This window comes from Polyodon spathula, chromosome 19, assembly GCF_017654505.1.
Source record: "Polyodon spathula isolate WHYD16114869_AA chromosome 19, ASM1765450v1, whole genome shotgun sequence".
Taxonomy (NCBI): domain Eukaryota; kingdom Metazoa; phylum Chordata; class Actinopteri; order Acipenseriformes; family Polyodontidae; genus Polyodon; species Polyodon spathula.
In genome coordinates, this window is record NC_054552.1 from 2,515,515 (window position 1) to 2,532,200 (window position 16,686).

At 39.0% G+C, this 16,686-nt stretch overlaps 2 protein-coding genes across 3 annotated transcripts; one reads left to right on the plus strand and one right to left on the minus strand.

Moving 5' to 3' along the window:
- Positions 1–546: 546 nt before the first annotated feature.
- LOC121294913 (midkine-B-like) lies at positions 547–10,356 on the plus strand. Of its 2 annotated transcripts, none has more exons than XM_041219105.1 (5): positions 547–688; positions 7,881–7,963; positions 8,746–8,910; positions 9,079–9,240; positions 9,562–10,356. In XM_041219105.1, the coding sequence occupies exons 2-5, from the start codon at positions 7,882–7,884 to the stop codon at positions 9,588–9,590; spliced, it is 438 nt and encodes a 145-aa protein (XP_041075039.1). In that variant the 5' UTR covers positions 547–688; position 7,881; the 3' UTR covers positions 9,591–10,356. The 2 variants fall into 2 exon arrangements, with proteins under 2 accessions (XP_041075039.1, XP_041075041.1); XM_041219107.1 differs by lacking the exon at positions 547–688 and adding an exon at positions 6,506–6,602.
- A 4,469-nt stretch (positions 10,357–14,825) lies between these two features.
- LOC121295051 (muscarinic acetylcholine receptor M4-like) lies at positions 14,826–16,304 on the minus strand. The gene has a single exon (XM_041219346.1). It carries the CDS (start codon positions 16,302–16,304, stop codon positions 14,826–14,828), a length of 1,479 nt encoding a protein of 492 aa, XP_041075280.1.
- Positions 16,305–16,686: the final 382 nt, after the last annotated feature.

Here is a 16,686-nt window from a genome sequence, read left to right on the forward strand (position 1 = left end):
TGACACACAGCATAACACGTGTAATGCTCTGAACTTCTCGATTCAGAACAGAATCTGAACTTCTCGATTCAGAACAGAAGACCCTACACAGTCATGTTACACCAGACAGAAATGTCCCTTTAGAATTACCATGTACAGTAACTTCTCAGCTATCCAAGTGTCATAAACACGTATTATTTTCAATTGGCATGTGCAATAGTTTTAATTTAACTATCCGGCGAATGCAACACCAATAGACACAGAGAACTGTCTACTCAATGGAAAAAAATTGATTTTGGACAACAAAACAAACAGCCATATAGGTCATCATGTTTTGGTTTCAGGTAATAGATTTCACACCAACCCACTGACTAATAAAATAGAGAATCATCTGGTTTCTGGACTTGCAAAGCAGTCGTGATATTGTTTAAAAACAGTACAAGTGGAAGTGTTTATTGTTGACGGCAAGTGTTTTAAAAGCTTTTTTTTTTCTTTTTGTTATCACGTGTGGGGGATGATGTCACCGGGTAGTTAATTTATATGGTGTCCATATGTGACCAGCTCAAACTAGTTTTGACAAACAAGAGCGGCGCAAGAGATAAGAGAAAGGCAGTCTGAAAGAGCTCGGGATCCCAGGAAGAGCAGTTCCTACAGCAAGAGACTTTGAGGAAAAGTTATAATTGCCCTAAAGAAAAGAGAACTAAACCAAGTAAGTAGACGTGATAAAATATTGATATGGCGGTTTCTTTAAAAAAAAAAAAAAAAAAAAAAAGTTTGTGTACATATTTGCCGAATAAGTTTTTTTCGACTAATTCAACTTAATCTGCAGTTTAAAAAAAGTTATTGGTTAAAATAAATTAAAAAATTAATAAATCCTGCACATTGTTTTGTACTGTACGATACATAGAGCGCGTAGATACTTGTAATAGTGTGTGACATTTTATAGCAACTGAATAATATATAATTCAATAAACAAACATTTTTTTTAAGTTAACTGCGTGGGGACTTTAGTATAGACTCGGTAAACTACAAGCGAAAGTTTTACGATTACTGTAGTCCTATATAGAACAAAAAACTGAAATAGTAGTACTTTTATCAGTCAAGGATAGTGTGAAAACTGTGTACTCGTTTATTCTGGTAATGTCGAGTTAAGAGTGAAAAAAATACTTAATTTAGTTAGTTGTGTTTTGCGCATGTTTTTATGCGGGGAGGGGGGCACACTGCTTTCCTATCTAGATAACGAACCCGAATTTGCACAGTACTTTTACAGAACACCTCTTGCTTTTATATATGCAGTAAACTTTAACAAAGCTGTTTAGGGTGCTACATTGTTTATGAAATATATTATACATTGCGACGTGGACAGCAGGAGATACTAATTGATTCAGAAATGAGTGTCAGTAAACGTTCTTGATTGTAATGTAAAAGGTGAAGCAATAACATTTAATTTATATTTGGTTCTGATTGATGGCAGAGAGGACTACTCCCGCAGGGTGACATGGGTCAACAGAAATTATGCGGTCTGTGTGGAAAAAGTACAAGTGACGGGGCAGAAAGTGGAAAGCGAGGTCCACTGAGGAATTATTATTTATTATTATTATTATTATTATTATTATTATTATTATTATTATTATTATTATTATTATTATTTAATTTAACATGTCTGCGAAGTGGTTGATAACTGTGTCAATTTACAGTCGGGGTTGTTTTGAGTCATGGTACCAACTAGTACCGTCGACAGGTAGCCTGCTTTGTACCGGGAGTTAGGGAGCCTGCAAAACTAAGTTTGCATAACATTGTTTTATCGTTGATTCGCGTAGACGGCAAAAACTATATTCAATACACCTACAAGGTACTTCTACTGGGTCGTGCGGCACAGATCAAGTGGCGGATCTAGGTGAGATTCATTGGCTAGATTTTTTAAATTTTATTTAAACTGCCAGAAATCCTGTTTCTAACAGGTGTAATCCAGTGGGTTTATTTTTTTCAGATTAGTACCGGAGGTTATTTTAGGAGCGCTTTTGTAAATGTTTGCTGTACCTGCGTTCCTTTGTTGCTATTGAAAACATTCGACATTTTAAACAAATACGGATTACACATTGCGCGCATTGCTCCTTTGGTTAACAATTGGGAGCCTCCACGCAATTGATTGAAAACAACGGGAACATGCTGGGTTCCTTCGCTAGGCGCACACACTCGCCAACATTGCCTCGGATCGGCTGCTGCCCCTGGCACTGCGGGTTCTTTTTCAACAGTGAAGTGCACTATACGGTCCTTTAACGTAAGACAACGGCTTTGGAATACTTCATCTTAAACTCAAGAGACTAATGTTTTAGCCGTTGCAGACAAGTTTAAAAAAAAAAGTAGTAGTAATCTTTGTGTTAAACAAAGATTCCAAGTCTTCTTTGTGTTAAACAATACCGAGGTTAAGGCTGAAAAAAAACATGGCATTGTATTAAATACACAATTTATGTTAGGTTGCCAGTGCAAATGCATGCCGTTTCATATTGGTCTGGTCTAATCCCCTGAAGCAAACCTTCCAATGTAAGCACTCTGCAGAGGTTATAGTGCTGTGATTCACTGCGATCGCAGGAGAATAGTGTGTGTTTAAACACTTCACTCAGAGTTCATTTAGAGAAGGGAGTGAAGATTCCAGTCCGATCACAATGTGACAGAGGAAAGGGCTCAAGAGCACAAAGGTTTTCTTCCCCATTCTCTCCTGCACCTTTTGCCGCAATAACATCTGAGCTATCTCTGCATGTGTTTCCCTAAGAACAAAGAGATGTTTGTGTAAGAAACGAACATTGCATTATCTGACCAGATAGACAAGTATTTTAAATGAGTTACTGATTTACAATTTGGTCTTCTGATGCTACCATACATGGTAAAAACATTGATGAAACTAAGCTAATATTCCTTTGCTGTAGGCACTGTAATGTTGTCCAAGGCTAGTGCTGAATGTGGTCTGCGAGACCAGACCATTGCTTACTTAAGACTTTGCAGTTATCCAAACACTTGCATGTTGATTTTATTTTCAAAATTAGGGTTATGAAGGCTGTATATTGGGTGTCTGCATGTACTGTTACAGCAAAGAATCTCCCAACCTGGCATTTCAAGGCCACCTACAGTAAACCATTCTAAAATGAGTGTATGAATAAAAATGCAGTAACCTTAATACAAAGATAAATCAATGACATTGAACACTACATTGTTTTCTTTTACTGAAGGACATTTAGATATGCATAAAAAAAAGAATGTGGAGCAAGATAAAGGTTTGAACATTTTTCTAGCCAATGAAAAATAACAATCTTCCATGTTAATATCTTTGTAAAAAATTGTTTGCTCATCTACATATATTGTATGTCTCTCTTTTAATGAGATGCTTTTTGCAAGAAGCGGTCAGATTTGATCCCAGTTGATTTAGTTTATTTTCAGAATGGTGAGGTCAGGTTAACTCCGGAGTGTAAATAAATCTGGAAGAATGTCTCCCTCCTAACTGTCTTTGTTCAAAGTGCTATCTCTCCTAATGCAAGTTCACGGGGTTCGCTAAGCTGCTGCCAGTTGACAACTTGTAGTCAGAATGCCAGTGGGGAAGTGAACGACCCAAACTCTTGGCTCAGTTTGTCATGCAGGAATTAACACAGTAACATAAGGCCGGGAGGCTGTGCCTCAATGTTAGAACAACAAGAATTCAAAAGGTGGTGGTCACACTGGCAGCTGAGAATGAACTGATCCCTTGCAGGTCGGCACTGGGATAGCTGACCTTTCATGAATGTTTGAGAGCCAATTGGAAGATCTGGAGCAGTGCCAGGGTAAATTTGTTCACACAGCTGGTGCCACCACTGGCTAAAAGCGAGGGGATGTGCGGGTGTTTGTTGTAAACAGGCTGTTTTCAAGCAGAACATTCCTGTTCTACTGTTTGTCCTGCAGACCCCGATGCAGTGATAAGTCAAGTTTTAAAGAAAAAAAAAAAAGCTCTCTCTGTTGTGCTTAGCTGGCTGTCATCAAAACAATAATGACCAAGTTACCTTTGAGTATGACTTGAATATTTAAAAACCGATTCATTGAACCACGTGTCAATTTCCCCTAGATATTTCACAGTTTATTTTTTGAGTTTTTTCTTTGTTTTTTTGGAAAGGCTTTCTTCCTTTGGTCACTTTCGTGGGTATGTTAACTGTACCATATCAAAACAGTAGCTGGCGTAAAGTAACCAGCTTCTAAAAGGGAAGCATAAATGCAAGATAAGGACCGCACATTGTATTTGGTTATGTTTTGCTACAGTTTTTTGCTGCAGACAGCCTTGGGGAAACACCAAGTCTTTTGTGCATTGAACTGCCAATGATTCTCCTGCCTAAAGGCTTCCTCTGCCCTCTGCTCAGTGGGTCATTCGTTGCTTCCTCTGTCAAGGGATTTCTGGGAACCTGGGAAGATGAGCAATGTTCTATTGAATAAAAAGGTTCTTCGGTTCATCTTTTAACCAAGTGCAATTTCATGCTTTTCAGACAAAATTTCACGCTACCAGATAGGTCCAACATGATTTAAAACCCCACACTGCAGACCTGTGTAGAAGCAAGGCTGCTATTGCGATCTAGGCATGTTTTTGTCAAGTGGAAGATATATTTTCCTCTGCTAACTTTGTCTTTGGGTTGTCCTTTCTGTATATTAACTTATGTCTCGTTCCACAGACCTTGATTTACACTTCTTGGACTACCTATAATAATTTTTCCTCTGGTACGAGAGTGTTCGGGGTTAGTGCTAATCTGGGTATAGGGAAACCAGCTGTGGTTGTTGAAAAGGTTAATTTTATTTCTGGGATTCATTGGTTAGCTGAATAACAGTATGGAGCATTTCTATTGGAAATCTTTCAGAAAAAAAAAAATGCAAATCCTGGTTTATGAAAACTAAATATGCTTGTGCATTAACTATTTGCAAAATTTGAAATGATATAAAGGCTTATTTGTTTTGCATCTCCCTTTTCCGTTGTGCTGATTTCCTAAGAGATTTTCAGTTTTGCAACTTGTTGGAGAAGAGGAAGATCAATATAGTTTTGTTTTTCTTGAATCTACTATGTGAATAGAGGGTTTGTCAGGACAATAATGGCAGATGCACCACAGGAAGTTCTCAAAATGTACTCTACATTTTACAAAAGAAGCATTAAATGTCCCCAAATCTTTAGAGGGTTTTGTCTAAATATGCAAATAAGTTTACATTCAGCAGAAGAAAGGAGTTCTAAAGCACAGCATTGGTTCTCTGTTGTATGTTTATAAAAAAAGTAATAAAGGGAGGTTAGAAAAAAAAGGCCTTTGGAATCTGTAGCTCTAACAGAGTCTGATAAAGGATTCTTAGAAACCACTAGGCCTCAACCCTGGTGGGCCTGGTGTGTGATCTGATGCCTGCTGAGCAGAATTTTTCTACTGAGACAAAGGAGTTGCCTAGAGAAGCCCTCAACTTTTATGACTGGGAGAAGAATGTTATTAAAATATGTTAACTGGTGTGGAAAAAAACACTAAACAAAAACGTATGAGAGCTATACTTTTAAAGAAGGGCGACACGTCCATAGTTTTAAATGATGGAAAAGGCTTTATGGAGTTGGAGTGTTTAGTCATGCTCCACTGGGTCGCTGGCAGTTAATTGTGTTTATTAAAATGTTGGGTGATTTAGTAGTGTCTTTTTAATGTGGGCTTTCTCAAATGTGACTCCTGCTGCTTTCTTTTGGTCGTTTCAATTTAATTTGGCAGGCATTTGGTGAGAAATAAAACTGAGGAGTGCTGCTACTGTTGATGTTCAATAAATGGGTACTTATGGGAAATGTAGTAAACGAGTTTGTCCTGAGAAAACCATTAAGTAGGGGGGAAGGCATTCTACTTGTTCTGCGTACAGCCCTGGTGCTAATGAACTTAATGAACTGTTGCCTGGATATTTTCCTGCCTTGATCAATTGAAGATCTATAAACTCAAGTGAGACCTATTACATGCTGTAACACCTGTGATAACAATACTAGTCAATTCAGAGCAACCAGCAGCATACCATTTTACTAACAATTCAACAAGATGCTTCCAATAACTAGGAGTTGGGTATCCTTTCTCAATTATACCCCATATTGTCTCACTTTAATTGGGTTTTGGGTGAATAAAAATTGTTGGCGTCCACAGTTACTTAAAGCATATTGGCAGGTTTTTTTTGTTGTTTTTTCCCTCCCAGTTTGCAATAGCCAATCATTTTTAGGCTCAGCTCACTGCTACCAGCCCTGCGCTGACTGGAGTGGCGGAGACAAACACACGCTCTCCTCCAAAGCGTGTGCTGTCAGCTGACTGCTGCTTTTGACACTGCAGACCCACCATGCAGCTACCTCAGAGGACAACTCAGCTCTGGGCAGTGTACAGGCAAGCCCTCGGGTGCCTGGCCAGACTACACGGGTTGCTGGTGCACGGTGAGCCGAGGATACCCTGGTCGACCTAAGCCAATTGTGCGCCACCCCCCGGGAACTACCGTCCACGGTCGCTAGTGGAATACCCTGGACTTGAACCAGCGACGTCCAGGCTGTAGGGCTCATCCATCACTTCATGTGGAGTGCCTTTACCGGATGCGCCACTCGGGAGCTCCATTGTATTAGCTTTTTGATGGTATGTAGGCGTGATTGCCCCTGGGGGAAAGGCCATTCACTTGCAGGTACCATTTTGAATGTGTATGCATAAAATCTCTTTCCTCTCTCTCTCGGCTCCATGCTGGTGCTGCTCCCAAATGGAATTTATTCAAATTCCCTTTTTTGGAACTTGGCCGATGGGCATGAAGTGCTGATATGAATGGAAAAATCAATCCTTTTGTATTGCCGCATCTCTATTGATTTGAGAATAACCCCTGGTCATGGTTGTCGCATGGTATTTGGGACTTGTTTTAATGGAAACCTTGAACAATACCTTATCCCCTGTATAAATACATTTCAGGGGAATGCTATGAAAAAAATGGATTAAAGTGGAACTGCTATCACAGTGTGTGTTTTTGGTAGTCCTGAAGTGTCTTCCGGTATATCTGTACATCCGTTCTTCATTGTTGGTGATTACGTTTTGATAAGGAGTGACAAACCACAACTGCAGTGTGTAATCTATTGAATTAATCACACTTCTGTAATTTTGAAAACCCAGCAACTAATGTAGTGTCATGAGGTTTGGTTAAGATAGAAAACTCTTCTGGAGTGCTTTTGAAGCTACAGCATTCTTCAATTGATATGTATTAACAAGGACCTGAAGGAATTCACACCCCCTGGGAAGTTTGCGATTGAAATACACGCATACCTGGTAAAATAGATCAGACACCTGGATAAGCTATCATCATTTAGAGTGGTTGGGGGGAATTGTTTTGGAATAGTGGACATCCCTGATAAGAGTGTGTTTTGAAACTGGTGCAACGGTCATTCTAAATTTAGTTAGATCAAAGCTTTCTGATAGTTGCCAAGATCCTTTAGACATGTGTGATCTTAATGATGAACAAAGAAAAAGCCCCTGGCACCTTGGCATGGCAGATTTGGCAATGCTCGCATCCTCCGATAGCATACCTGGCACAGTTGCTTGGGTGAGATTTCATCAGCATTTAAGGCTACCTGGTAATTTACTGTTTATTATAACCTGAAGACTCTTGCAGTTGTGAGAGGGAAGGGGTTGTTGTCAGTTTTTAAAAAAGTCTCTAAGCTGGAATGAAAAGCAGCAGACGCTGGTACCTCAGGACCAGGATAGGGAAACCTTTCTCTAGGATACGGAATGTCAGAACTAACAGCCAGGCACTTCTCTCTCGTTGTAAAGGTTACAGAAGTGTTTTCCAATGAGACAAAGGGAAATTTACCTGTAATGTTAACTCTTTCAATACATGTGTTTTTACCAGTATGTTACTCTTTCTGTTTTCTGCAGAATGCGTTGTCTCTTCTTGTTGGTTGTTGTGCTGTTGGTGGTTCTGATGGCAGTGACCTCAGAAGCTGGGAAAAATAAGAAAGGTGAGTGACACTTGTTTTTGTGAGTTCAATCTCAACCTCGGGTGAACACATGGTTTAATAGTGCCATTCCTTTTGAATTTAATTCCCATAAAAAGGAATTCAAAGGCATTACATGTATCTGCTATGCATTCACTTCCAGTTTGAATACTTGCCAGCATTCCCACTAAAGTTATTGTTTGATGTCCTGCAGAAGGACCGTTCATGATGTTTGCATTTGGAATTCAGAAAGTCAAAATGATTGAGTTGAAAATAAGACCTTTTTTTCATAGTGCAACCTCATTGATGAAGCTTAGTAATTCGCTACAACAGAGGCACATTTTAAATCATGTGAGTTAATGTAGGAAGTAAACTGCTAAGTGGTCTTCAAGAGGTCAGTAGTGTCTCCTGACTGTGCAATACCTGCTTGTTGTCTGTCAGCATTTCAGTTTGTTTGATAGAGTCCAGAGCCGTTTAAACTGAGCACATCTTTCTGAGAAGCTATCGAGCATATAAAACAAAACGTGGTCATGTGCTGTTTTTCAGTTTGACTTCAAGCTTCATTTTCATGGGTGCATGCATGCACAAGAGTCTCAGAATGCAATTAAATTCCCTCCCCCAAAAACTGAATTGAATAAAATCCCAGTATACATTTAACGGTCCTCAGGGTTTGCTGAGGTTCTAGAAAGAGATGTAGACCTCCATTTTGGCAAACTGCACCTATCCTCATCCCAGACGGAGCTTGCATTTTAAGGGTCTATTGCAATACAGGTTTTTACAGAGACATCTCTTCTAATTCCTTACAGATAAGGGAAAGGGCAAGGGTGGTTCTGACTGCTTTGAGTGGCTCTGGGGCCCCTGTGTGCCCAACAGCGGGGACTGCGGAGTTGGCTCTCGACAGGGCACCTGCCAAGAGGAGACCACGAAACTCAAGTGCAAAGTTCCCTGCAACTGGAAGAAGGACTTTGGGGGTAAGTTTGAGAATGTCAGCTATTTGTTAAACAATATCAAATGAAATTCCTTGTTTTGGAGGGCAGGCGGCCTGATGGTGTACAGGAATATTGAGCTTGTGGGAATGAGTGATCTACTGTGGACTGCTTTTCAGCATCGGTAAAAGGTGCTTTTTCCTGTTCTTCCAGCTGACTGCAAGTACAAGTTTGGAAACTGGGGGGAGTGTGACCCTGTCACAGGTGTGAAGAACCGTTCTGGTACCCTCAGAAGGGCAATGTACAATGCTGAGTGCCTGCAGACCATTAAAGCGACCAAACCTTGCTCCCCCAAGACCAAGTCAAAGTCCAAAGGTCTGTGTTCCAAGTTTTGCTTAACTTTGTCTCATTGTAGATGAGCTTATGCTGTTTCACCTGGCACAATGCATTAAGGTGTCTGAAAGGACTGAGGTCTAATATTAAAAACAATTCAAGTAAAGGTTTGTTTTTATGGGTAAGTTTATTTTCATATCTGATTTTAGTACTATACTAACTACCCTGTACTACCTCTTACATTTTCATCCACTTATTTTTGTCGCTAAACAAGGGAGGAGGGCTTAGTCTACTTGCTAATGGCTTGCTCAAAAGATAGTAACAGTTTTTCTAACATGTCCTATTTATTTATGTCCCTAACAGGCAAAAAGGGGAAGGGAAAAGAGAACTAAAGATGTCTCGACGAAGTAGATGCAATAATTCCGTCTTCTCTCTGCTCCAGGCTACTGCACAATCTTTCTTCCACCTCCCTCTTTGCCAACATTTCGGGACAACCGGCATTGTGTAACTGCTAATAAAGACCAGCCTCCTTTTCAAAAAAAAAAAAAAAAGAAAGAAAAGTTTACAAGATGAATTCCTTTTGTTACTTGTACAGTACTTTTTCTGAAGTGTTTTTTTTTTCATATTTTTTGTAGACTGTCTTGTAAAACACAAATAGGGAAAATGTAACAGATAGTTTTATTTTTTTATAATGCTTCATTGAAAGAAGAATGGGGGAGAAACAGATTGGTGGTTAATAAGAATTAATAGGGAAAATGCTGACTTATTTTGTCTAAAAATATGAATTGTGACTTAGTGTATGGTAATACTAACAATTCAACAGGGTTACATTCCCTGGTTTGTGGCATTTTTGAATTTGCTAAATTGTAAATCCTGACGCCACTTATATATAATTACACAGACTTTGGAGACTGATTTTTATTATTATTTTTTTTGAGTAGTATTGGGTTATTTACTTCCAGGCGTTATTGGGAAGTTACCTTTTTTTTTTTTTTTTTTTTTTTTAAAAAGGAGAAAAGTTAGACTGTTTGTTTTTTTTGGTAAACTCTTTTCTGAAAACCTATACAAGTGTAATGTAGTGTATACAACTCGCACATTTTGCTGTCCACTGAAAAAAGAACTTTTAGAATTTTTTTTCAATAAAAAAATCTTCTGAAACATTGTTTAAAAGTTGTTTTCTTCAAACATTCAAAAGTAATAGTCCGCTGATCTTCATTGTGGCTGGTATTGACTGTTCCACTGCAAACCCTTCCCAATAATATCAACCTGCTGCTTCATTCACAATTGTACCAGATGGCATTTCAGCAGTGAATAAGACTGGTTAACTCCAAGCCAGGGCTCTTATTATCCACTGTGCTAGAATATGGCTTGCCTTTAATTTAGTAAGGTCTGACAACTGTACTGCATTACATTTTCCTTTCTCTTCTAAACTACCATGCATTTATTTTCAGAATGGGGATTTCTTTATTTCTATATATAAAGGACATAAGGGCAGGTTGAAAATCCAGACACTTGTTATAACAATGTTAATGAACTAGCTGCGCAGCTCAGAGCCTGGTTTCAACTAACCCTAAATTGAACCTGGGTGTTGAAATAAACTGAAAGGTACTGGATTGGTATGTGCTGGGAAAGTTCCAGGGACTAGCACTGGTCAAGACCTGGATTCAAATAGTAACCCCTTCCAAGTAAATACAAGCACCCAACATCAGCCAGTAGACCTTGTGACTTGGACTGGGTAGGGTGGAGTCTTTGCTAATTGGATTGAATGTTGGCTGGAGAGCCAAAGGTGATATGACAGTTTAGTTTTTTCTTGTTGAATTTGTTGAGGATTCTTGTTAGTTTTTGTTTCTTCTCGAGCGTAGTGTTGCTTGAAATATAAAGGAGTACTAAACATTCATTAACTGAATAATCACCCTGGTGTCCTGTCTGAAACCTCACATAGTGAATACCCCAGAACTGTGATTAGAAAATTGCTGATTGCACCTTTATGTTTAATTCCTAAAGTAAATGGGAGCATAATCATATTCATTTTAATTGTGACCTAAGGATAAGAAACTGATTACATCTATTAATATTTTAAATAGAAGCATATGAAAAATTGCAATTAACCTTTGTAAACAGTTTCCCTCAATGTAGAGACCCAGAAGCGCCCCCTCTCTCTCTCTCTTTCTGTGCTCCACACTGCTCATGCTTGCAGTTTTTCTCTGCAGGAGCTCGCTGTGTGGGTGCTGGAGAAATGCATTGTAATGCTGTGTGCATCTCGCAGAAAACAGCCTGTTTGTGTGCTTTGGTTTTAATGAGTATATTTTTGACTAACATAGAATGAGGAAGCATAACTCGTTGAAGTGAAAAAGCCTTTTCAAGTGTAAAAAATGATTATCCATTCTCAGTGGGGAGTGGGGGATCAAAGCCTGGAGAAAATATTTTGGAGGGGTGATTTTGAAGAATGTTTCACTTTTCTAATCAGATTTACAGGGATCACACTTTAAGAAATATCTGTTTTTAAATATTTTTGCTACTGCTCTACAAGAGTTTGTATCAATGAGAAGAAGAGTGCTTGAGTCTGGCTGTTATGTGCTGCAACGCTGGATTTCAGAGAAAAATAACTTGAGCTATCCAGAGACAGGCAAACGGCTAGTGCTGAGAATTTCAATCTGACAGAAGTGCACTAAGGGAGAAGCAGTAATAAGGACATCATGACAGTTCCCTTTGTGTCGTGTCTGGCTTTCCATTCAAATGGCAAAGCCACTAGGAAAGAAAAGATAGCACATTCATTGAATTGATCAGGCTTCAAATTGAAAGCTCTTATTGTTGTATGATGTATTGGCATTTTGTCTTCTCTGGGGTTTCAGCAGCTCTGAGATCCAAGCATTACTGCCTCTGAGTGACAGCTGTCCTGTTAATGCTGGAATGACTGACCTCACTTTCTGTAAAGAAAGCAGGACTAGACTAACTTTCTGCCATATGATTTTGTTTGTTGATTATCGACTTTCTTTCTGTGCATTATTTTAATGGAGCTGTACTTGTAGCATTTATAACTAATTGCTCAATCATGAGACTTTAGGGATACAGGGTTTCAATGTGCAGTATAGGCAAACATACATTTTGAATAATCTGTGGTCTTAAGTTAGTAACTTTAATAATTTTTTTCTACTTATGACTTAAATACAAAGACAAGTAATACATTTTTAAAATGTGTATATTGTAAATGGTATGGAACAATTGACAGGTAACAGGAATTAATCAAAGATTGCTGCAAACACATTGTAACAATATACTGATATACTGATATATATATTTTTAATTATATATTTTACATACTATTTACATAAAAGGTATTTTGTGCCATTACATTTAAGATTACAAAGCTGTACCAAATGCATCTCCCCAAAGTAAAATATGAGCTTTAACTCAGAAAGGATAGGATGCTTTACCATAAGTAAACTATGACCAGTCTTAGAAATATACAGCTATAGGGTCATGTTTTTTGTACATATCTTTTTTTCAGATTATTAAAAGCTCAAACTTCTCATATATGTGCTGTCTCCTGTAGTTTTCTCCTTGTACTTGTTCAAATTAATTTAAGCACACTTTCTGAATAGTAGTCATGTTCACAATTTTCAGAACTCTTATTGAAATATAATAATTGTACTAATTGTTCCAAATCATTTCAACACAGAAAAGTGGCACTTTAAGAAAACTGATTCCCAAAAACAGCACATCTACCGCACTGAATGAAGAACCTTAGCAGGATGGTAATAAAGAAACATGAAGCTACCAGTGATGCTTGTCTAGTGTTTGAGGAATGAAATTGTGTTGACCACTGACAGCGACACAGTATAAAGATGAAAGCAGAAAGCAGTAATCTGCTAGCATTCCTCACTGACAGCTTACACGAGTTCAAATTTTGCTGTATTCAGGAAACATCCAGTTAATATATCGCAATACAATATTTGAATAACCCAATAACAGCCAGTTCATTTATAGCAGGAGCAACACACTTAATTTATTTTTTTTTCTTTTCTTCTGTGACCTTATTGGTTCCTAATCCGGAGAACTCCAAAAATTAAAATAGCTATATTTTAATTGAGGGGAACAACTGCATTACATCACCCGGCCCCCACACTCCTTGGTTGCCTGCATCGATTGGTTCTTCTGTGCACCAAGCTTTACTGGAATTCTTGCAAAGATGCATGTTCAGTGATGTACAGTACTTGAGATTATTAAGGATGGCAAATAACAAACTGAAGCACATTTTACTCAAACTACAATCTTGACAACCCCTAGCCCGGTAAATCCACTGCACATGTAAAGCAATTACGTCTTTGGTGGGAATCCTACATGATGGACCAATGTTCAGGTCATAAAATGCCAACAGCGATCAAAGTCAATTTATCAAAGCCTCTTTGCTGAAGATCTCTACTATTGACAGAAGAAAGTTCCCAGGTGTTTTTGCATCCAAGACAGCTTTATATTTGAACTTGTAAAATAATATCACTCTGAAATCAGTTCCAAGAAACACAAGTTTGAGAGAAGTACAAACATCCAGATACTAGTACAGAGGCAAACTTCTAATCATTTTTATGTGTATGAAGGTCCTCAAATGCTCCTGTTGTCATGGTATTTACATGTCTTTGTTTGGGTGGGTATGGAAAATATAAAGATGCAGAGCCTTTTCCTCTGTTCCATTTTCACTCCGTCATTTTGTTTTGAATGTGGTTTGCATGTCTCTCCTTATTGGAAAATTGTTTAAAAAAAAATGAATAAAAAATAATAATTTGTAGTTGATCTGGATATTCAGTCTGAATACCTTGGGTTAGTTTACATACACAATTCAGTCATATTTGTTCTTGATCTTCAGTCTATATAAGCTGAAGATCAACTGAATCGGTCTGCATGCTTGGAGACCAAGATGGGCAACTTGTTTTAAAAGATGTCGATCTTTTAAAACAACTGTATATACTCATATATTCGGTCTACCGCTGGAGATTTGCATTGACTGTAATTGGTAATGATTTTTTATGCAGGTGTATTTTATATCTGCAGAGTATTTGCTTTGTATGATGCATGCTAATGCCTTTTTGTTTCTTTTCTCTTGAGGATAAAATATCAGTCAACGATTTACTAAGGATATTCCCTAGTGTTTAGTGAGAACTTGTGTAGGCCATCGTTGAATGGAATATGATTGTTTCAGTAGTAGGCTTTAACATGTTGCTTTGTAAAAGGAAACAAGAAAACATTTTTCATTGATTTAATTGTAATAGCTGAAAGGCGTTGCTCCATGTTCAATTTTTAACATGCCAATTAGATTAGCATTTCCAGCGCTGTAGTGTTGACCTCTGCCTGTGCCTCAGAGGTCCATCTTGCACCTCAGTTGTGCCGACAGACCTCCATTATACCTGCAGCACCAAAAAGAGCAACTTGCTTTTTATTTAACTTGTCCATTTCCAGCTGTGGGTCACAGTTAAAAAAGTGCCTTCTTGTTTTAGCCAAAAGCACCCTTAAAGTTACAGGTGGAAAATATTCAAAATGTATCTTTAAAGCGTACATTTGGATTTAATCCACAAGCAGTCATGGATTCCACCAAAAGCTTTAACGTCACATGAAATATCTAACTGTCCTCTGGTTTACCTTGATCCAATATTCTTGTACTGACACATGAGTAGTTTTTTAAAGGTCTTTTTGAAAGTAGCATTGCAAAGTGCATAGCATGCTGGATTGATGGTACTATTGACATAACACAGCCAGTACCCGATAGCCCAAACAGTGTCAGGGACACACGATTGGCAAAAAGTGTTGATTAGCACCATTACGTTGTAAGGAGTCCATGTTACAATGAAAGCCAGAAGGATGGCAAAGATGGTTCTGGTTACTTTCTTCTCCCTGGCGGCCATCTGCCGCTTTTTTCGGACTTGGTTCCTAGCAATATTGGCAAACTTTCTAGCCACAGTGCCCTGCCGGTTCTCGGGCACAGAGTTGTTCTTGGGGCCAGCCCCTGGAACTATCTCGATGGCAGTGACACACTCGTTCCCTGCTTGTTTGGTGACAATCTGAATCTTGGACCATTTGGAACCAGGGTTCGTTTGCATGGGCTTGGTGCTTTGCCCGACAGGAATGATCTCGCTGTTGGTTTTGTCTTTTGTGCCTTTTGGAGCGAAGCTAGCTGTGCTGGAGTCATTGGAACTCTCCTTCTCCTCTGGATGGACCATAGACTCCACCTTTGTGGATACAGACTCTTCCACTTTCCCGTTCTTTACCTTGTCTGCTGCACCTGCCTCTGTATTCGGCTTTGAGGATTTGTTGTTGTTCTGTTTGATGTGGCTTTTGAAAAAATTAGTTGGCTTTGCTTTTTTCTCTTTCTGGACTTCCGGTTTGTGTCTCCTGACTCGGCTCCTGCTGGCAAGCGAGACGTGGATATACAAGACTGTCATGATTACCACCGGCAGGTAGAAAGCAGCGATCGCCGTCCCAAAGGTCACAGCTGGGTTGGAGAGGAACTGAATGTGACACTCCCTGTCAGGGACGGTACGCTGCCCGACTATAAACTGCCAGAATAAAATAGCGGGCGCCCAGAGGATAAAGGAGAGGATCCATGCAGCAGCAATCATTAGTCCTGCCATCTTGATTGTCCTTCTGGCCGGATACGTCAGTGGCTTAGTGACACAGAAATAACGATCGAAACTGATGATCAACAGGTTCATCACGGAGGCATTGCTGACCACATAATCCAGAGCAAGCCAGAGATCACACACCAGCGCCCCTAGTGGCCAGTATCCCTTAATAATGTATACGGTGTACAGGTTCATTGAGAAGGCTCCAATGATCAGGTCGGCGCAAGCTAAGCTAAACAAGAAATAATTATTGACTGTCTGGAGCTGCCGGTTGACCTTGATGGACAACATCACTAAAATATTGCCCACCACAGTGACAAGACTCAGAGACCCAGTCACTATGGCAATGAAGACGAGTTCCACAGTCTTGTAGGGGCTTCCCCATTGCTCCTGGTCTGTGGAGTTGGAGGTACCACTGCTGCAGCTGCTGCTGCTGTCACCACAAGTGATGTTCTCCATCCGGACCTGTAGGGCTTGGCCAGAGAGGTTGTACATGGAGCCTAAAGTGAAGGAAACAAAGGAAAGGCCTTTCAAAATGGTGATGAAAGGGCATACAAACACAAATGCAAAATACCTGAGCTGTGACTTAAAGAATGGAATATTTCATGGATATTTGAAAGTGTCCTTTATTAAACCATAACATAGGTAGCAGTGGATCATAATTAGCTTGTTGCCAACATTTAAAGTAATTCACTCAAAATTCATTTTTCATTTCGAGTGTTTCCTGGTAACGATTCGCATCATGTACTCCAATAGTGAATCTGGTACCATGAAGCAACCATTTAAACTTCTTAACACTAATTATTATTATTATTATTATTATTAATAATAATAATACAATAATAATAATAATAATAATAATAATAATAATAATAAT